The sequence below is a fragment of the Acipenser ruthenus genome, chromosome 16 (assembly GCF_902713425.1).
Source record: "Acipenser ruthenus chromosome 16, fAciRut3.2 maternal haplotype, whole genome shotgun sequence".
Lineage (NCBI taxonomy): Eukaryota > Metazoa > Chordata > Actinopteri > Acipenseriformes > Acipenseridae > Acipenser > Acipenser ruthenus.
In genome coordinates, this window is record NC_081204.1 from 28913052 (window position 1) to 28934415 (window position 21364).

Sequence of the window (21364 nt, forward strand, 5' to 3'; positions counted from 1 at the left end):
GTTACACAACGAGGAATGCTTTTTTGTTTGTTCTGCTCACTGCTTACAGGACAATGCTGTCTCAATGCAGCTGCACACAACATTTATTCCTTTTTTAAAAATCATATCTATCATCAAAGGTATGAGCGATTACTCATTGGTTGGTTTCTGGCAAACACACATCCACAGGCACTGGCAGATTTAAATGTATTTATAAAATTCAATTTTCAACAACTTGAAGCATTTCTCTAATTTATTTTAAAATGCAAAATAAATGTGATTAACCATGTTAAACCCTGACCCACCGCTATGCAACAGTTGATGTAATTCAGTGCTTAAGAATCCTGGGGCTAGGGACTATAATCACAGCTTAGAGATAGTGGAACTAATGCCAGTAATATGAAGAGATACCTAATCATCTGGAATGACAGAGATGTCTTGACAAAGTATCTTTACTGTTACATGAAGTGAAATCAAAACTGTATAAATCAGACAAAGAACAGTCCTGTACATTGTTGAGGCCATTGCAAGTTACTAGTTAAGCTCATAGCAAAACCTTGGCAGCATTGCAATGGGGGTCTTATTGCTCACATGCCTAAAATTTAAAAGTGGCTTATTTCCTTTCATACACACTCAAATACACAAACACGCACACACCATGCTCAGAGGGGCAGACAGACGGCATTTGATGGTTGGTGTATGTCCACATACTCTAACATTCAGACATGTCACAAAACCGTGACCTTCTGGACTTGCTGAGAAGCACATCCAATGAGAAAACAGCACAGGTGGAACAGCAGTTAAATCACACAGACTTCCACACTGCATGTTTATTTATAACCACTCCATTTACCAAAAGATTATTTTAATATGACACTGGCACATAAAAAGTGTGCATATTACAGAAGGTACAATACAAAATAAAAACATATAATAAAAACGGTTCATTTCACTTTCTTTGATTTCTTGGGTTTGCATTCAGCTTTCTCTGTCCTGTCTAGTCTGCTAAATAGGATGCCAGTGTCAGGACCCAAAGTCCGTCCTTCGAATGGACAGTTCTCTCCCTGATACCTGGTCAGGAAGTTCAGGTCCTCCCAGCCCCTTCTGCTGGGCTCCACTGAAAGCCTGGAGAGGAGCATATCCGCTGTCATGGGCACCACCGGCTGCAAGAGGGTGCCGTAAACCCGCAGGCACTCCAGGGCAACGTGAAGGACGGTATCCAGCCAGCGCCGGTCCTGGGGGTTGTTCCTATCAAGCTTCCAGGGTGCGTGCCTTTGAAAGAAGCCGTTGGTCTGTCGGACACAGTGGCTGACAGTTTCCAAGGCCTTGTAGATCTGGAGGTTTTCAAAGTGGTGTTCAACCTCCGCCGACAGCCGAGAGACTGACTCCACCAGCCTGTAGTCCTCAGGAACTGCTCTTCTCTCGGGGGAACCCCTCACATATTCTGTCGGGAAGCAGAGACCACAGAAAGAGGGGTATATCTGCTCGGGGTTAATGCTTGGAGCGGTGCAACGGTTCAGAAGACCCCCCAAGGTATCTGCCAGCTCGGAGTTGAGAAGTTTGATTACCTTGTCATCATAATAGTCGCAGTCTGTGTCCAGGACTCCCTGCCTTAGAAGGAAATATCTAAGCCCATCTGCTGTATACTGTTGGGACCTCTCCAAGGGATCCACCACGTTCCCCAGACTCTTTGACATCTTCTGCCCGCTGACTGTCCAATGAGAATGCACATAAATAGCCTGAGGGAGAGGCACACCGGCAGCCATGAGGAAAGCTGGCCAGTATATTGCGTGGAACTTGAGGATGTCTTTGCCTACCACGTGACGGGCTGCGGGCCACCACTGAGAGTGCCCCTCAGGGTAGCCTGCCACAGTGAGGTAGTTGACTAAAGCATCCAGCCACACATATATTGTCTGCCCAGGGTCTCCTGGGACTGGGATACCCCACTGGAGGCGGTCTCTTTGGCGGGACACTGAAAGATCAGGCAGATCTTCCTGCAGCCACTGGAGGGCGATGTTGTAGAACTTTGTGGGGCGCACAGCTCTGGGGTTCTCTCTGAGCCACTGGAGCAGTGCAGGTCTGAATTCTGACAGGCGGAACATGTAGTTCTCCTCCTTCATCCACTCTACCTGTTCGTGAAAAACAAGTAAGAAATGAGTCCTATTTATGCTTTAGCACCAGTGCAACATTTGGACAAACTCAGAATGTTTAGCAGCCCCCAAGTTATTTATTCTTACAAATTGGGATTTCTCTCAGGTGTATCCCCTTTCACATTTTACATATAACCAGCTTATTCTCATAACTACGTGTATAAAGACTGTTTGGGTGGAACCGTTCTAGACTGTTTGAAAATCCAACAGCATTCTAGAACAGTTTCCAACCCTTGAGGTTCAGCCAACATACCTGAGCGAGCCAGCCTGCAGGGTTGCTGTAGTGCTTGTATCCTGCTGTAAACCTGTGCGCCTGGACAACTGCAGAACACCAGTGAAACAAGCTGTGGCATTCCAGCTGATCATTTTTTATAAAGCAGTAATAAGTCAAGTTCTGATAACTACAGAAAGTTTATCCCACACACCTGGTGACCGCTTTCCAAAGAGACCTTGATCGGTTTCCCATTTTTGTCCTTCGAGTCGGCGACCTGGGACTCTGTCAGAAAACTCTCGTCTGGGGTGGAATACCAGCCCTCGTACACCCCTTTGTAAATAAAGCCCTTGTCGTACAAGACTGTCCAGAAGTGCTCCACTGCCCTGCGATGCTGCTCTCCTGTGGTCCTGATGTAGTCGGTATAGGAGATCTGAGAGCTTTGGAACAGAGATTTAAACTTCTCAGATACTTCTGTACAGAAGCTCAGGGGATCTTTCCCAGCAGCGTCTGCAGCTTGCTGGATTTTTAAACCATGCTCATCTGTTCCTACAAAAAAAAAAAAAAATACTCAAAATAATAAAGTTTACAATGGGCTAATCCAACATTAAATTGAACGTCAACCTCTCCTTCCACAATTTGACTTATTACACTCAATGGATTTGCTTGCTGTCACTAAATACTAACATTTTAGGGGCTGAGTTTCCTAAAGACTTGAAAACTTAACTTTTTCCAATGTCAGAAGCCTTTTACTATGAATGGCAAACTATAAAGCCACTTTGCACATTGTAAATCTGGTATGGACCAAGTGGAAGCCCTTGGAGACCAATTTGAAATAATATAATATGATTGGCTTGTTCAAATATTCAAAGCATTTTATATATTAGCAACCCAATACCATGAATGACTTACTCATCCATGACCTGCTACTGAATATTCCACAAGAGGCCATTCTAATTGCTTACTGATAACTAATAAAAAGCAAATATACTGTACAGCAAAAAGTACTTTGATGCATTGATGGTATCCTTTTAGAATGTTTTTTTTTCTATGGGTGTACAAAAATGTAAATGCATTTAACTGTGGATTGAATTCTACTTTTTAAACCAAATGTTTACTTATTGGTTTGATATCAATCTGCAGTATTTTGGTGTGAACTGTTCACGAATCCTGCCCAACTATTTTAGAAAGGGTCCAAAGTTTATTTTCAGTTTAAACAAAACATTCATTAAAATAGCACTTAAAAATGTGTGAAAAGGGACCAGTATTAAGTCCTACTGAACCCGGACTAGTTAATGAACCATTCAAGAAAAACAGCATTAACAGTGGACAAACAGACATGCTCAGAAAATCGTCACACAGTACTTCTGAAACCAAATGCTGTAAATGTGGAAGAAATGGTCAGTACCTTACCTGTGGAAAACTTTGATGTGAAGCCACGCATCTGCTTGTACCTGTGCAGACAATCCGCTATGACGGCAGAGTACAAATGCCCGATGTGGGGGGCTGCGTTAACATAGAAGATTGGAGTGGTGATGTAGTAATAGTCTTTATTGGGGGAACTGTCTGGGGCTGGTGAACGGTCTAAATCGAAACTGGTTCGACTGGAAATCAGCGAGGAGAAACTTCTGCAGCGCAATGCACTCATCCTGTGGAGCAGTCTGGAGAAATCACTTCTTGAGACCTTCATGTAGTTCATGCTTTTCATTAAGCAATGGCGATAAAGACTCATTTTAATTAGAATCCAATGCTTCAACCATATACAATTATTTTGAATAATAAATGTTCTTCAGTAAATGGTTATTTGGAATTTGGTCAAAAGCTACTATTGTTTAAGTATTATATTACTTAACGAGAAAGCTTTGTACAAAAATACGCAGGGTTTTGTAAAATCACATGTGTTCAGCAACTGTAATAATCACATGCTACCACATAAACAGTCTACTAAATTTAGTATTTATCCATGATTGAAATAAATAATATTTGCACTAATACAAAACATATATTCAATCTACTCACACAGCAGAACCGAAGTGCAAACATTCAGCTTTGGACCACGATTCATGTCATAAATTATCCCCAGAAATAGAATTATAATAAACACAAATTGTTCCACATGCCTAATAATGCTAAACTCGTGTGCTGTGACATTGGAATGTTTCTTCCGGCTGTCTGAGATGAATGGTGAATAAGCCAATTGCAAACCACCGTGATTCCAAACCCCGCCTATCTAGGCTAAGGTCAGCCAATCGACGATTGAAAACAAGGCGTTGGATGAAACGTTTGATTGACGTGCAGATCCAGCAACGAACTCCATAAACGAGACTGTCAATGACCTCTAGTTTCAGGGTGGGAGCATAGTGTCAGAAGAAGAATGTTTCAACCAATCCGCTTACAGGGAACTGCTGCAGTTGGATTGATTAGGAAAACGAGCAATCGAGAAAGCCGAGGCTCGTCACCGCTTCCAATAGCCTGTCTTTGTGGGCGGAGTTTGGCCGGGCGAGCAGAACCCGGCGTTCAGTGAGAGTACTGTGAGCGAGTTGAGTGCTGAGCTCCAGAGCTCCAGGACTGAGTAAGGCGTGCTGTGGTGGCGTGGACTGTACTTTACTAGTTGCACTGGGCAGCGTTGTGGCAGGAGTTTGCAAATATGTTGAAATGCAGGACAGCCTGGCAGAAGCTGGCCCCATTGGTCAGGCCTTCTTCCACATTGTGCCGAAAAAGCGCAAAGCAGACAGGTAAGACCGTTGAAGAACGTTTTGTGTTTGATTTTGGAGGAGGACAGATTGTTTTCTTATGTATAATGTATAATGACAGTATGAGTTGATTTCAAAACCATTTATTAAGCCCGAATTCAGTTGCATAGGGTTGTTAAGATACTTACTTAATCATTCATTTTTTTAAATTAACCACCAATGAGGTACTTATTTGTGAATGTTTTCATTTATTTGGGGAAAATATTCCAGTTGAGGCAGTGTCTTGTGTGACAGCCAACAGCAGGCCGCAGACCTAAATTTAAAAGACTGTATCATTTAAAACAGTTTGAGAATCTTTTTTTTTTTTTGTTACCTTTATTTAAATTTTTTGTATTTACGAAAATGTTCAACACTACCTAGCGGAACGTAGAGTCAAACTTGTTGCACTATTAGGGGAGCACCGTGTTGTTGACTTTGACACCGACACACACTATAAAACGTGGTAAAGTATAGCTTGACTGACGCGGCAGGCATTGGCACAGCTCAGCATGTCTCTCAGCCAGACACAGCGAGTAAAGCCAAGGTCGTGACAAACCAAGCTACCTTAACTACTTTTTCTTGTGTTCTAGGCCTTTGTGTCTCGTAGACCAGACATCTTTCTAAGTAACCCGCTGTTAGGATTGCACAGACCTGCCCAGCTATTTTGATACCCATATTACATATTTATACTAGGTCTTTTTATTAAGAAAATATTTATCGTACGTTTTGAATACACACATAGCAGAATGTGAAGTGCTGTGCTTACAGTTTCAGATAACCATTGAACTGTATATAAGTCCATCACAAGCAATAATCTTGACACTCAGCGGTCCAGTGCAATCTGCCTGCACCTTGCCACTTGCATCTTCTCTGTCACAAAGATGCATGCACATTAGTATTTAGTTTTTTTTTTTATTGTTTTGTTTAAAATCAAGTTTAAAATCAGCACTGTACATTTTAGGTGTTGTTTCTATCCTAATAAATCTTTGCATTCATTGTTAATAATAATAATAATAATAATAATAATACTTATTTTTATTTATTTATTTATTTATTTTTCTTAGTAGATTCCCTTATCCAGGGCGACTTACAGTTATTACAAAATATCACAATACAAAGCATCACCTTACAAAATATCACAGTGCACAAAATCACATTACAGAATATCACATCATAGTTAGGAGCACTTATAAAGTACAATAAAATCAGTAGAAAATAAGATCAAATTAAAATAAGAGCAAAGTAAATTACATTCAAGAGCAGTTAATTATAGTAAAAATATTTGCTTATACGAGTAAAGTCCATTAAGAGCACATAGTAAGTAATAAACAATTGCACCAGTAAGAAGAATCTGAAAAACTCAATTTTCACGTTGTTGTGCTTTTCTTGTCTCCCTAGTGCTGAAGTGTGAGAGTTCTTTTAGACCCATGCAGAGGGCCTCCATGTCATCCGGGCCTCCAGGGGGAAGTAGCGATAATCTGCTATACTATCTACTTGTAGGAGGGACAGTTATAGGTGGAGGTGTATATGTAAGTTTCCATTTTAATTAAAATAAACACACTGCTGCAATACACAGAGGCTAAGATGTAACTGGAAATGCTTATCAAAAAAGGAACTAAATGTATCGGTTGGCAATTGGATCATTTCCATCTGCTCCAAAATCCTTTTAAAAATTACCTGTGTTCATGTTGTACACCTGTGTTTTTCACACGAGACTGATTCAACACTTGTGCAACACTGGTCATTTGGTTCGGTTTTAGAATTTGGCAGAATTTTGGTGCATATACCAAACTTAATATAACTTCTTGCATGGTGAAAAGCTTCTAAACTACAGTATGCTGTAACAGTACAGGTACCTTTTATTACATTTCCCAAAGGCAGTACTTGATAAACTAAAATACTTTTGGAACACATATTGCTGTTATGCCAATGCAATTGAGTATTACAACTAGTTGTTCAAGATAAAGATTTTTTTTCCCAGGTTGCTTAGAACACATCAATGTGATCTGGCAACAAATTCAATCAGCTAAAAAGGAGAGGAAGGAGCTCCATGTGACATTCCTGGATTTGGCTAATGCATATGGTTCAGTGCCACATGAACTACTTTGGGCAGCATTTGATTTTTTCAGTGTACCGATGACAATAACAAATTTAGTGAAAGCCTATTTTGGAGATTTGCAATTCAGTTTTTCAACTTCAGAATTCAGCACTACATGGCAATGCCTAGAGGTTGGAATAATGGCAGGATGCACCATTTCTCCACTGGCTTTTACCATGGCAATGGAAGTAATCATTAGGGCATCAAAATGGGTAGTAGGAGGAGAGCGCTTGGCTTCTGGAATGCGACTACCACCAATTCGAGCATACATGGATGACATGACAACCATGACTACAACAGTAGCCTGCACTAATCGATTATTGGGCAAATTAACCAATAACATTGAATGGGCACGAATGCAATTCAAGCCCACTAAATCAAGGAGCATCTCTATAATTAAAGGCAAAGTAGTAGATAAAACATTCTTCATTAATGGTGAGGCAATACCAACAGTGTCTGAGAAGCCAGTGAAGAGTCTTGGGAGATGGTACGACGGGGATCTAAAGGACACAGTTCGTGTGGGAGAAGTTAGACAACAAGCAGTGGAAGGGTTGAAGAGCATAGACAGCTGCGCTCTACCAGGTAAACTAAAACTCTGGTGCTTTCAGTTTGGTCTACTGCCGAGGTTGCTGTGGCCACTGACTGTGTACGAGGTTTCTTTGACAACAGTAGAGAAGCTGGAAGCTTTAATCAGTTCATACATCAGGAAATGGTTGGGAGTTCCACGCTGCCTCAGCAGAGTGGGACTTTATGGTAAAGGAATACTGCAGCTACCAGTCTCTGCTCTAACCGAGGAGTTTAAGTGCGCCAAGGTCAGATTGGAAATGACATTAGTAGAGTCACGCGATAAATGCGTAAGGGAGGCAGCACCTGTGTTGAAAACTGGAAGAAAGTGGGCGGCAAAGAAAGCTGTGGAAGATGCAAAGGCTGCCCTTCGAATTGGTGATATCATGGGGCAAGTTCAGCATGGAAGAGGGGGTCTTGGTTTCAGTTCAACTCCTCCTACATGGCACAAGGCGGCCCCAGCTCAAAGAAGGAAGCTGGTAGTCAACGAGGTGCAAAAGCAGGAGGAGAGGATGAGGTGTATAAAGGCCATTTCCCAGGCCAAACAGGGAGAATGGATGAGATGGGAGAGTGTGGAACAACGCAAGATTGGCTGGCAAGACCTATGGTCAATGGAACAGAGCAGGATCAGTTTCCTCATCAGGTCAACATATGATGTTCTCCCATCACCACAGAACCTAAACCTCTGGGTAGGAGAGGATCCCTCATGTCCTTTGTGTTCATCACCTGCAACATTAAGGCACATTTTGACAGGATGTAAGGTGGCTCTTAGCCAAGGACGGTTTACTTGGCGCCATGACCAGGTGCTGCGATGTTTGGCCTTAGCATTGGAAGACAAGCGTAACATGACCAATAAGTTGCCACCTGTTCCATCAAAACATTACACACAAAAGACAACATTCCTCCGCCCAGGAGAGCAACCACCAAGAAAAGGTGTTAAAACCAATCCTCGCCCAGGACAACTGGAAGCTGCTAGAGACTGGAATATGCTGGCAGATGTTGGTCAACGGCTTATTTTTCCACCTGAGATTGCCACCACTAACCTTCGACCAGATATTGTCTTGTGGTCTGGATCAGCACGCCTTGTTCACCTGGTAGAGTTAACAGTGCCATGGGAGGATGCTGTAGATGAGGCGTATGAGAGGAAGAAACTGCGGTATGCTCAACTAGCCACTGAAGCGGAACAGCGAGGATGGAGAGTTCGGGTTTACCCAGTGGAAGTGGGTTGTCGAGGATTTGTGGCACACTCTACAACCCGGTTTCTCAGAGACGTCGGATTCAGTGGCCAAGAGTTGCGTCGCACAGTGAAGAACTTATCTGAAGCAGCAGAGAGGAGCAGCAACTGGCTGTGGTTGAGACGGAAAGATTCTGGCTGGGGACAGGTAAGTAAGCTGGGCTGAGTTGAGTGGGGGACGGAGGGGGGTGATGCTGGGACGCCAGAATCACCGTCGAGCCCTCTTGAGGTGTCGTGGGCTAGTCGACGAAACACTGAGGATGGAAGGTGCCCACTTGAAAACCCCAGAGATATACCCTACTTAGCTCAATCCAGACGGTTGTCATGCTGATGCGCTGGGGAGGCCGCACTTTGGTTGATCCCCGGAGCCAGCATCGCAGCCGTTGTGTGTGCTGATGCGCCAGGGAGGCAAAATAAGCTGATCCCTGGAGCCAGCATTACACTTCAGCCATTAACACCAGACAGAAGGATATCTACATCATCATATGGAAGGAAACGTAAATGGATGGAGACGCATATGGATCACATTAGTTTACTGTAAAGCTACGTCTTAGTTGGTGCTTATCTTGGCGAGAGCCGAGTTCAAATCAGCATGAAGTTTTAACATCTACTCTCGTGTAATGGAAATCTTGCATGGTGAAAAGCTTCTAAACTACAGTATGCTGTAACAGTACAGGTACCTTTTATTACATTTCCCAAAGGCAGTACTTGATAAACTAAAATACTTTTGGAACACATATTGCTGTTATGCCAATGCAATTGAGTATTACAACTAGTTGTTCAAGATAAAGATTTATAATTCAGTTTTATCAGCCTCAAAGTGCTGTTCTGAAACATTAATATTTTAAACTGTTCTGTATTACAGGCATATAGTACTTTACACGGGGATAAAGTCCGGTACCAGGAAAGAATAGCTGAAATTGTTTCAAGGCAAAACAAGGAATTGACCCCTACAGAGCTACAGCCTATAGGTGTGTATACTGTAGCTTTAAGAAAAAAGATGTAATTACAATCTCGCTTTTTTAATTGGGGGGGTGGTCCTCCTACCTACCTACCTACCTACCTACCTACCTAACCCCATAATTGTGCCTCGCTTCTTCCAATTTAATTCTTGTTAAATCTATTTTGTTTTTTGCTTTCAGAGAAAGGTGAAGGTGGATCAGAAAAGGGTAAGTGATTGATGATGGGAATAACTTGTACTGTTACATTTCCCTGCTGTTTTAGTTTGTCATTAGTAAAATTTGAAGTCGCTATGCAGTTGAAACTTGAGTTTCCGGTGGGAATTGCTGATGTAAAGTGAATAGGTATCAGTTTTTTGTGTGTGTGTGTGTGTTGCAGTCTCATCTTAAAAAAAGGCACATGTTTTTAGGTACTCCTGATTCCTCTCTGCTCAACATTTTGCTTGCCCTGAGCATGCTAAATGCTGCAATAACTAACTCTATCTTATTACACACTTCGAAATCGGACCAAGTTATTTGAAAGTGCCTGTGATTTCTTACCATCAAGAGTCAGATCCCCAGATTGCCAAAGAGGAGGCAGTTGTACCAGAAGAGGTACCTTGTGCTCCTGTTACTGAAGAATCACCCCCTCAGCCCCTGGGAGACAACACCGAGACCCCAGCTGTTGAAGTTCCTGCCATGGCTACTGAAGAAACAACTGCAAAAGTTTCAGGTTCAGCTCCTCACATCTACAGAAATGCAGCTTCTTATTACTTTAAATGTCTTTTAAACTCGTGCAAAAAAATTCATTAAATCTACATGTTTCAGCTTCTTCCTACTTTAAAATGCAACATTAAATAACCTAGCCAAGCTCATTCACTGCTTTGCAGTAATTAAAGCATAACAGATTTCTGCTATTTTTCCAAATTGCTTTTTTAAAGTCAGTTCTCAAACTAATGTGTGGGAATGAAGAGGAATTAACCAAGAGAAGCATTTGTGAAGTGGCTGTGTGGTTTCTCATTAGTTCACCAAGCATAACTACTAATCCCAGGAATGCACTTCTTACACTAATATACACACACACACAAAACACACACCCATGCATTCATTCATTCTGGCCCTTCAAATCTTGCACTAACATCAGCACCTTTAACCCTTTCAGTGCTGTAGCTGGATAAGGCTTCAGAAAGACGCATGCTTCATTCCGTTTTAACCATGTTGGATTTGGTTGTTCTTTGTATGCCTGTACCTGATTGTTCCTGATATTTTGCAATGATCTTTATGGATTCTGCTTCGAAAGAGTACTTGAGGGGGAACCATATCATGCAAATGGTTGTGGATTACACCTGTTTTTTGTCTTGGTGCAGGAAGAGTGCATTTCAGGTGTTGTTTTTCCTGTTTCGTTTCAATCCACCGTTTTTCCATTTATTTATTTTATCCACCGTTTATCCTTTCTCTTATGAAGACTAACCCACCTAATTTTATCCCAACTCCTGTAGTTTCCGCATATAGTTTTATGAAGACTATTTATTTATTTATTTATTTTTATCTACAGTCTTTGTCGAAGTATACTTTGTTGCTTTTTCATCCTTTAGTTTGTGTTTGGTCTTGCACTTTTTTTTTCATGGTGCTGGAGAAGTCCTGGTTTTAGGATTTTGCGCTGAGCTTTTTTTATCCCACGGATTTTGCTTACAGAGACTGCCCCCCCTTCAGAAGCCCCACCTGTGGAAACCGAGCAGCCCCCCCTAGAAGCAGTTGAGAGTGGTAAGAGTTGAGGAGTCAAACTTGGGAGTTTGGGCTCATAAAAAGATTCATATAAAAAAAAGGGTTTTGTTTTTGTATTTGGTTTACAAACAAATTTGGTTGTACTTTTTACAAACCAAGAGAAGGTTGGATGTACTGGGATTGTATCCTGTGCATGACTGGGTTCTTCACATGCTTTAAAAAAAATACAAAACTTAAATAAGAAATGAAATATGTAAACCGTGTATATTCTTTACACAGGGCACTTTACACAGTTAGATTTCTGAAAAACTCTCCACTGTGAATTCTTTGGATTACAGTTGGGTTTTGTCAGTACACCTCTGGGACTGCCGTAACACCCTTTTTTTTTTTTTTTCTCCTTTTACTTTGAGAACACAGCACCTCTCATAAAGGCTGTTTTCATCTAGGTTGGGTGCTGACAGATTTAGCTGGTTGATCTATACTGCGCTGGATTCCCTTTCACCATGTTGGGTTCCTGAAACCCCACAGCATGTCGAGGTTCTTCCTACACCTACCTTGCCCCTTCCATGTAGAGTCCTTCCTCTCTGAAATTCTCAATGAAATGTGTTCCAGCTCCAGAAACAGTTCCCCGTCCCGAGGTTCCTCCTCACGCTCCTTACCTTCTCATTGGCGGTGGCACAGCCTCCTTCGCAGCAGCCAGGTCCATCCGAGCTCGGGATCCAGGAGCCAGAGTGAGTCTGCTGTCCTTTCCACCTGAGGTTGCTCTAAAATCCCTAACATTTGGGATTCTGAAATGTCACAGTGGATTTATTGCATTCTTTTTCCTGATTTTGAGTCCAGAAACATTTTTTTTAACAGCTTGATTGGTATCCTTGAATATTTTAAGTAAAAGAAAACAGAAACACTTCTGATATTAAATTAGCGTTGTATTTGATAGGTTACATCATTACATTATGGCTTGTGTCCCACAGTGGTTAACATAACCGAGTCATGTTATTGCGGCTGAAAGACCCTTTGATTTGTTATGTGAACTGGAATGGGCATCTGAAAAACGACTAGGCCGTTGACACGAGCTTTACACTAGCAGCATGCCAGAACAGAAAAAATAGTGAGTGGAAAGTTTTGCAGTAGGGGGCTATGAGTAAAAAAGGATGCATTGTCTCTATGTAATGAAGTGTTTTGTCTGTCACAGGTACTCATTGTCTCTGAAGAAGCAGAGCTGCCGTACATGCGTCCGCCTCTCTCGAAGGAGCTCTGGTTTTCTGATGATCCCAACGTGAACGAGACGTTACGGTTTAAACAGTGGAATGGCAAAGAGAGGAGGTGAGCTTTCCCCTAAAGTTTTTAGGCAATTCTAGTTCCCCTAGCATAAAACAAGACCTATTTCAGACCTAGTTTGATAACAACACTTAAAAAGGCATTTAAAAAAAAATATATATATATATATATATATATATATATGTGTGTGTGTGTATATATTTTTTATATATATATATATATATATATATATAACTCCTGTTGCTTGTTCCTAATGGGCCACTATGTTTTATTTACAGCATCTACTTCCAGCCACCATCCTTTTATGTCAGCCCTCAGGACCTGCCTTATGTAGAGAATGGAGGAGTGGCTGTTCTCAACAGAAAAAAGGTTAATGTTTGCAGCAGGTCATAGATAAGATTTGTTTCAAATTTGAATTTATAGAAAACTTTTCAGTTTTTAAAATAACATCAAGTAAACCTGTTTTAAAATTCTACCAGTATGTAAAACTGTAAACCTTGTGTTTCATACCAAAAGCAGCACATTTTCTCTCTCTCTCTCTGTCTGTCTGTATTTACTGATGTGTGCAAAAAACACACAGTTGTTTCACTTTTAACTTACGTTTGCGGTTGGGAATGAAGTTGACCAGGTCGATATCCTGTGTTTCTTATACTGTAGGTGGTACACATGGATGTGAGGGAAAACAAAGTGAGACTTGATGACGGGTCTGAAATCTCTTACGAGAAGTGCTTGATAGCAACAGGTAAGCCCACTGCTATAATGTGATCCTTTGGTAATCTATGATGGAGCTTTTTTCTGTTGGAAGTTTTTTAACCCTTTGCGGTCCATTTATTAAATGTGCGTCAGGCACGTCAAGTCTAATTAATTTTCACACGCGCAGTTAATTTTATACGCGCTGTTTAAAAGTATTTTTTTTCACAGTCAAACGGGTTTAAATGGCCCTGCATATCAACAAAGCACTCACTAGGCATCTCCAGCCCCGCCCCACCCTTTCGTTTGCTATAGCGTTCAGCTATGTAAGAAATAAATAATAATAATAATAATAGTCGTACATACCGATCGATCAAGTCATTATTTTATTACTATAACATCTGAAAAAAGCTCTGCAAATGTCCATGATAGTCTCTGTGCGCTGACGCACTCAGCCAGCTTGTTTACTATGAACGCCCCATTATCTGATACCTGATACCATGTATGACTATTCATGAGAGACGCCTTTTTTTTTTTTTTTTTTTTTTTTTTTTCCCGACTTGTCTCGGCTTCTGTCGCTCCCACTCGGCAATAGAATGGTTTTCTCGGCTTTTTCCGGAGAAAAAACGACTAAACACCCGTTTATTGCGTTGCTATAATGATGTCGGACCCAGTCCGACATAGGACCTGTGAGGAATAATTGCAATGTTGGACCCAGTCCGACAATGGACCGCAAAGGGTTAAATATTACAGCTGCAGTTGCCAGTTGCTAACTCATGTAATTGTTGTTCCTACTTTAAGGTGGAAGTCCACGAAATCTCCAGGCTATTGAAAGGGCTGGGGAGGAAGTGATAAAGAGGACAACACTGTTCAGAAAGGTAAGTTATGCCTCGCATGTGCTAGGATGCAGAATCAGTTGAATGGGGATTGATTGGCAAACATATTTTATTCCTAGCTTTACAAAATTAGCTTGCTTCCAAATGAGTTTTACATTTGTGTTTGTCTCGTTGACTTTATTTTCTTGTAAGCATTGAATTTGTCTTCCACTCCGTACTCTAGATTGAAGATTTCAAGTCCTTGGAGAAGATTTCTAAAGATGTAAAGTCAATCACAATTATCGGTGGCGGTTTCATGGGGAGTGAATTGGCTTGTGCCCTGGGAAGGAGAGGTATATGCAAGCACTTAATTTTAACTCTGCAGAACTCCATTCAAAACAGAAGCCGGTAAATTAAGTTCTTCTGTAAGGTTACTTTCCTAAATTAATTTAAAAAGAAAAAAAAATACTCAAGTAAAGGTATTGCTGGGAATATGAAAGTAGAAAAACAAAATCCTTTCAGATGTATTGTAAAGGGAGCAGATGTGCAGTAAAGAGTCTTTTCGGCTTATCTAACTGCAGCTTCTGCCAGCTCTATGACCTGTGAATAATTCTTTATAGGCATGCATGGTAATATCTAGACTTCTTTTTAGAAGTGATTTTTTTAATAATTATTATTACTGGTGTATTATTACTGTGCTTGTTTTTGGTTTATCTACGCAGCGCGTGAATCCGGTCTGGAGGTAAACCAGTTGTTTCCTGAGGGAGGTAATATGGGGAAGGTACTGCCAGAGTACCTCAGCAACTGGACCACTGACAAAGTGAAGACAGGTAGATAATGCACTTACCTTCCCTACATTGCTTGAGTGCTGATTTGAATGCTGGCCTGTTTCACTGGTGGTGACGACTTTGTCTACTGTTCTGTTCCAGAGGGGGTCAATGTGTTGACAGACTCTGTTGTGAAGTCAGTGAGTTACCAAGATGACAAGCTGGAAATAAAACTCAAGGATGGTAGAGTGGTAAATACCAGATTTTATTTTGTATATTTATTTTGCTTAAATCAATTGAGTTTTTTGTTTTAAATGATTTGAGGAATGAGCAAAGTAACTAAAATCTAAAATGCACTCCACTGGGCTGTATTACATACACAAGGTAGTAAATTTAAGATGTTAATATACAGTGTTAGATCAACATGTCATATCTGAGGGAACTGTAATCATTACTATAGGATTATTTATCCGAAGCGTAAATTCTTTTAATACAGACTCTGAAGATTAAATGGCAAGATTGGTGAAAGACATGAAATGTTTGTTATTTACCAAGAATAAAAGAAAAGTGTATGGCCTAATATGTGAATCTGTTTTCCTGTGACAGGTGAAGACTGATCACATTGTGGCAGCGGTGGGACTGGAGCCCAATGTGGAGCTTGCCAAGTCAGCCGGTCTCGAAGTGGACTCTGACTTTGGGGGATTCCGAGTTAATGCAGAACTCCAGGCTCGCTCCAATATCTGGGTGGTAGGTTAATAGAAATGTCTTTCTACCCAGTTTTGCAACTAATTGGGTTTGGCTTTCTGTTGTCCGGTAAATCTGTGTGTTGTGCTGGAGTTGGAAAAATCATTTTATTATAATAATCCGTATAACACTAAGCAGCCTCTTCAGTTGTAATATTTTTTTAAACTTTTTCCAGCCATCTGTCAGGCCTCAAACCACTGCATCACAAAGTATGTTGAACTGCCCCAGTTGGATTTATCCCTTATTTAGCAAAACATTTAAATAGGATAACATGTTTAGGACTTGCAGGTGGGTACAAATTGGACCTCTGCTGTAAAGTCAACATGCAAGCACAATATTTGATGCATGTCTTGGTCCAAGACTTTCTGTAATCATTTCTTTACCCCAAGTTCCTTGCGCAATCTGTGTTAAATCAATGAACGTCCGGTAGATCTTTTAATGTGGTTTCAGTGGCTGACACACCTCTACTCTGTCCCAAGGCTGGCGATGCTGCCTGTTTTTATGACATAAGACTGGGCCGCAGGCGGGTGGAGCATCACGACCACGCTGTTGTGAGTGGCAGGCTTGCCGGGGAGAACATGAGTGGAGCAAACAAACCGTACTGGCACCAGTCCATGTTCTGGTAAGAATTCTATCACTGAGATTGGTTCAATAGATTTATTGCATGTTTGTTTTTCCAGTTGGATCGAAAATAAACATTTCTTGTATTCAATGTAAGCAGTTTTTTTTTTCTTTGTAACTGAATTGTCTCATTTTGAAACGGTATTACTATTAAGCTTTGTATTGTGAAGTGCATCTGGCTAATTTTAGAACTGTTGCTTCCACCAAAAACATTTAGAATTATTATTTTCTGTTTTTTAGGAGTGACCTTGGACCGGATGTTGGCTATGAAGCTATTGGCATTGTAGATAGTAGTTTACCTACTGTTGGAGTGTTTGCAAAAGCAACTGCAAAGGACACGCCCAAAGCTGCTGCAGAGGAATCTGGTAAGAAATGCAATGTGTGCGTGTGCTCACTGTGTATACTAAATCATATCATTCCCAGCAGGGAGGCACAATCCCAGTTTTTCTGTTGGCACACTCCTGACAGGGCAAGCTCAAAGAGCTGGGGGAGGATCTAATTCTTAGGTGCCTATGTGCACATTTTGAAAAGTGTGGTACATAGTCACTGGAATGATTTTACTCTCTGTAATTCTGTAAGGTACCGGCATCAGATCTGAAAGTGAAACAGAAGCAGTTGCCAGCGGAGCGAGTGAGTCTACCAAGACTCCATCTTCACCTCAGGTACCTCAGCAAGGAGATGACTATGGGAAGGGAGTCATCTTCTACCTGCGAGATAATGTGGTTGTCGGGATCATACTATGGAATGTCTTCAACAGAATGCCTATTGCTAGAAAGGTGAGGATATCTTTTTTTTTTTTTTTTTTTTTTTTTTTTTTTTTTGTCATTCTGACAGTTTAGCAGCAAAAATGTAATTGACTGACTGGTGTCCTGCTTGTTTTCTGGGTTCACTAGTGGTTATCTGAACTCATGGACTGAAAACATGAGAAGTGCTGTCTAGGGAGCTTTAATTTTGTATATGTTACTGACCTGAATTTAAAAAAACAAACAAAGCAATTTATTTGCTGTACAGTTTTATGTCTTTGGGCATGACATTTACTGTGATTGATTTGTTTTAAATTGTTACAGATCATTAAGGATGGAGAGGAGCATACAGATCTGAATGAAGTAGCCAAGCTATTCAACATTCATGAAGACTGAAGGGATTTGTTAATATGAGTGTCTGTGACCTGTACATTATGGACTCACATTTTTAATGCAATGTTACCCTTTTTGTGGATTTGATAATGGTCAACATAATGCACTTATAAGAGAAAAAAATGCTAAATGCATGAGAATCTATTTTGTGTACAATTCAATTGTCTGAATCATTCAAAAGGTTTGTAAAATGTATTAAATTGAGCCAGGTTCTTCTAAAATGTCCTATACAATAAATGTATAATAATTTGAATTGCTTGACAAGCTAGGCATCCTAATTGTAAACTTGTGTAAAGTGTTGTTTGCCCAGAGTAACTCCTTTAGGTTTTATCTGGTGGGAGGCTATTTGTTATAGGAACTGCAAAATTGATTGAAATAAATGAATATTATGATTTTATAAAAAATAATGTTATCTTGTTAATTGTTTTATAGGACGGTCTTACATTGTTGGTCTAATTTGCTTTCTGTGACTATTCCGGTATTCTAGGTAATCTTTCATGTAATTGACTTTTTAATTAAACATCCACAAAACATACATCTTTTATAAAATAGACACATACCTACTGTTAATATTACATATTATTATTTATTATTCTCTTTTTAATGTAGACAAGTTAAGTATACTTGTCTAACATGAAAATCCCCAATGAAAATAAATAAGTTTAAAATTTTTTAAAGTGTGTTGGCTGAAGTTTTGAGGATAAACCACTTGATGTGTTGCAAATTGCAGTACTTACCAGCAGAGGGAGCTATCGGCTTGTACTGTGTCTATCAGCCTTTCTGAATTAAGTTGAAGTAGCTGTAGATTTCACATTGGAAATGCCTAACCAAGTTCACCAAACAGGACTATGTATAGTAAAATGGGTTCTGACAACTTCCATGCGTATTATTAGGGCTATCACTTACACAGCCCCAATGATAGGATGTCTGAAATGCAAACCTGCTGTGTAACTGTTATGCAGTTTGACTGCTATGTTTAATGCAGGTTTTGTTGAATATGCAACATTTTTTTTTTTATTGAGCAGTCATTTCTTACAATTGCTGTGTGAAGGTAAAGTTGCTTACCTTGTGCCATCCTTTAATGACATATTATGGAAATGCTGAATATTTTTCTTTGACAATCCTTGCCAATGTCCCTTAACTTGTTCCAGCCATAATTTTACAAACCTAACCCCATGTCTGTAATGGAGTACGCTCGGCCAGAAGAGGTATTTAAAAATGATTGCTAAAGTAACTTTAAAAAAAAAAAAAACATGATACTTTAATGCTGCTAAATATATACTATACGTTGTTTCTGATTGAGTGCAATATTTCTTCATTTTATGTAACAATATAACCACTTAAAATTAATTAGTAAAATAATGCAATACTGTTTGATGTAGTTACTAATGTTATCAATAGACAGAGATGTGCAATGCAGTTTAATTCAGCGAACTGCCCACAAATCAAGCAGAACTAATGGAGTACAGTATAAGCAAGCTGACGTCTACGAGTACCACAAACGGGGCTGTATAGACGGCATGATGCTCAAACAGTGAAATACTTTTATAAATGATTAAGGAGTGTCCTTGGCTCCCGTACGGCAGTGTCTGATGAATGCACACCCTGTTTTTATTCTGAACAACTTGTTTTGCAAAGTTAACATGTACAGGCTTGCACTGAAATATGGGGGAGGAGCTTCAATTCAGAAAGGGTTGAGCAGTGAGTTGTTTGTGGAAAGTGATGACTGCATTGCTGATAAAGTATTTGAGAATATGGTCTACTTTGTTAATGTGTTGTGTGAATTGTAGCATATTTCTCCATCAATGCATTATCGATTGCCATACAGAGTAATATAATTTGCGAATTGGGTAGAGTGCTTTTAAGTGCACAACAAGTGCATTATTGGTAAATAACATAACTGCAGTGTATTATTACCAACACACTATAACTCAAGTAGTGTATGTGATTCCAGACTTTATTGTTGAATGGTTGTGTATTACTTTTAGAATTAACAGGGGTTGCAGGTGGCCAGCAATACATAAATATACTGCTCTTTTGTTTGTAGCCAAGCGATTCACAGAGACTAAACATAGCTTTACAAAGATAGCCTGTAGAATTGCACAATTGAAAGGACTAGTTTTTCTTGAAGCAGCAGGATTACTTAAACCTGTTTAACCAGCTTGGACTTGCATTGAACCAGTGCTGGTGGAATTCCTAATTACAGGTTGGTGAAATATCAAATAAAGTGTGAGGGAGTTGTAGGTTTGAGGTGTTCTGGCTTTGTTATTTAAAGGTGTACGGCCCGTACTGATTTTTACTTATTAAATTGATTAGGCCAAGCTGAAAATCACAAGATCACATTTCCATTAATTATTTAAAATAAAAAGACAGTTTAAAGGTAATCCCTCTATTTTTCATTTCTGGTTTGATTCACGCTTCTTTAACAGCAGAGTCTGAAGGTCTCAATTGTAAAACCTGCCTTTACCTGTAAGTAACTGTGGGAACTGGCCAGTTTGAAATTTACATTGTTAGTCTGCTATTTGACACCCCAGGTGAATTCATTAATGGCTGATGCTTGCTGGTTTTCAGTGGATCGTGCTAGTTTAGGAGATTTTATTCTGGTTAAGGAGTTGGTTAATTTACTTCAATTCCCAACTCTTAGCTGGTCACCAGTTCACCTGTAGTTTCAATAGAGACGCTGAAATACATCTTTGGGAAGTTATAAACTGCAAAAAGACTACATTTATTGTGGGCAACTGGGACACCACAGTTTAAATGATCAGTTTTTAATATAAATAAAATAATTATTGGTCATACTAAAAAATACATTTTCTCAGCTGAATTCATTAATATATATGAGAGAGCGCTTAGTTCTATAGGCGTATCTGATCCAGACTTCCTGTGCCACCGCTCGCACTCCCTAATTTCTGACCACTCAAACTACTTCTGCGCATTTTATTAAAATGTTGTGCTAAGTTAGCTGTCGGCATTTAACCCTATAATGACCAGACATAGAAAAAAATGCCAAAATGCTTTATTGTGAACCCCATCAATAAAACAAAACTCGTTTTGACGTTGTTTTTTTTTGTTGTTTTTTTTTACAAATTGTATCATATATCGTTTTTTTTTTAAGGAAAACGCAGAACATTTGTCTTTCAAACAGGTTCAATTCTGACCTTGAAATTATATGAACATTTACTTTTAACAAAGAAATAAAAAATACAAAAAACCCACAGTAGTATTAGTAACGGATCAAGGTGTATCCGCAGAAATAAACTTCAATGCCTCCCTCAAATACAGTAATGAAAAATGGCAGCTTTTGAAAAACGTAGTACAAAATAAATGGCACGTTCTATATCAGTATTTATTTAAGGGGATAGAGAGGTAATGACGTCGTGTAACTTCCCATATGGTCTAGCGGTTAGGATTCCTGGTTTTCACCCAGGCGGCCCGGGTTCGACTCCCGGTATGGGAATGCGTGTTTTTTTTGCTATTATTTATAATTAATTTACATGAGTATTCATTTTTAGAAATGTAATGATGTTTTTAATATCAACATTTCTGCATAAAACAGACGTAATACAACACACATTAATACGAGAAGTTATCTCCCACGGCCTGGTCCATTTAGTTACCCTAGTTTATGTAATTGTGTTTTTTAATTCTATTTTTACAATGTAAAGATGATAAGTGCCGGTAT

The 21364-nt window shown here is 39.8% G+C and overlaps 2 protein-coding genes and 1 non-coding gene across 8 annotated transcripts; 2 read left to right on the plus strand and 1 right to left on the minus strand.

Annotated features, from left to right (window-relative positions):
- Window positions 1-395: 395 nt before the first annotated feature.
- mars2 (methionyl-tRNA synthetase 2, mitochondrial) lies at window positions 396-4520 on the minus strand. 3 transcript variants are annotated; one of them, XM_058989321.1, is made up of 4 exons: window positions 4360-4519; window positions 3754-4001; window positions 2555-2889; window positions 396-2108 (listed from the first exon to the last, which is right to left on the minus strand). In XM_058989321.1, exons 2-4 carry the CDS (start codon window positions 3986-3988, stop codon window positions 924-926), a joined length of 1755 nt encoding a protein of 584 aa, XP_058845304.1. In that variant the 5' UTR covers window positions 3989-4001; window positions 4360-4519; the 3' UTR covers window positions 396-923. The 3 variants fall into 3 exon arrangements, with proteins under 3 accessions (XP_058845304.1, XP_058845303.1, XP_033875998.2); XM_058989320.1 differs by having other exon boundaries at window positions 3754-4040; XM_034020107.3 differs by having other exon boundaries at window positions 3754-4520.
- A 292-nt stretch (window positions 4521-4812) lies between these two features.
- Window positions 4813-18359, plus strand: LOC117411826 (apoptosis-inducing factor 1, mitochondrial-like). Of its 4 annotated transcripts, none has more exons than XM_034019607.3 (19): window positions 4813-5075; window positions 6471-6601; window positions 9834-9939; window positions 10111-10137; window positions 10475-10639; window positions 11602-11670; window positions 12244-12362; window positions 12824-12954; window positions 13188-13278; window positions 13567-13651; window positions 14401-14477; window positions 14659-14767; window positions 15137-15244; window positions 15344-15432; window positions 15788-15928; window positions 16405-16547; window positions 16787-16911; window positions 17126-17322; window positions 17614-18359. In XM_034019607.3, exons 1-19 carry the CDS (start codon window positions 4988-4990, stop codon window positions 17683-17685), a joined length of 2073 nt encoding a protein of 690 aa, XP_033875498.1. In that variant the 5' UTR covers window positions 4813-4987; the 3' UTR covers window positions 17686-18359. The 4 variants fall into 4 exon arrangements, with proteins under 4 accessions (XP_033875498.1, XP_034759261.1, XP_033875499.1 ...); XM_034903370.2 differs by having other exon boundaries at window positions 10481-10639; XM_034019608.3 differs by lacking the exon at window positions 10475-10639 and having other exon boundaries at window positions 4814-5075.
- Window positions 18360-21067: 2708 nt separating this feature from the next.
- trnae-uuc (transfer RNA glutamic acid (anticodon UUC)) lies at window positions 21068-21139 on the plus strand. Its single transcript has one exon. It is a non-coding gene; the product is annotated as a tRNA-Glu (tRNA).
- Window positions 21140-21364: the final 225 nt, after the last annotated feature.

Excerpts from the sequence above, each read along its gene's own strand:
- LOC117411826 (XM_034019607.3), top strand. The coding sequence starts at position 4,988 with ATGTTGAAATGCAGGACAGCCTGGCAGAAGCTGGCCCCATTGGTCAGG. Across the intron at positions 11,671-12,243 it reads CCTAGAAGCAGTTGAGAGTG|CTCCAGAAACAGTTCCCCGT; the intron begins GTAAGAGTTGAG and ends AATGTGTTCCAG. Across the intron at positions 12,955-13,187 it reads TGGAATGGCAAAGAGAGGAG|CATCTACTTCCAGCCACCAT; the intron begins GTGAGCTTTCCC and ends TTTTATTTACAG.
- mars2 (XM_034020107.3), bottom strand. The coding sequence starts at position 4,072 with ATGAGTCTTTATCGCCATTGCTTAATGAAAAGCATGAACTACATGAAG. Across the intron at positions 2,890-3,753 it reads CACATCAAAGTTTTCCACAG|GAACAGATGAGCATGGTTTA; the intron begins GTAAGGTACTGA and ends TTTTTTTTGTAG. Across the intron at positions 2,109-2,554 it reads CTTTGGAAAGCGGTCACCAG|GTAGAGTGGATGAAGGAGGA; the intron begins GTGTGTGGGATA and ends TTTCACGAACAG.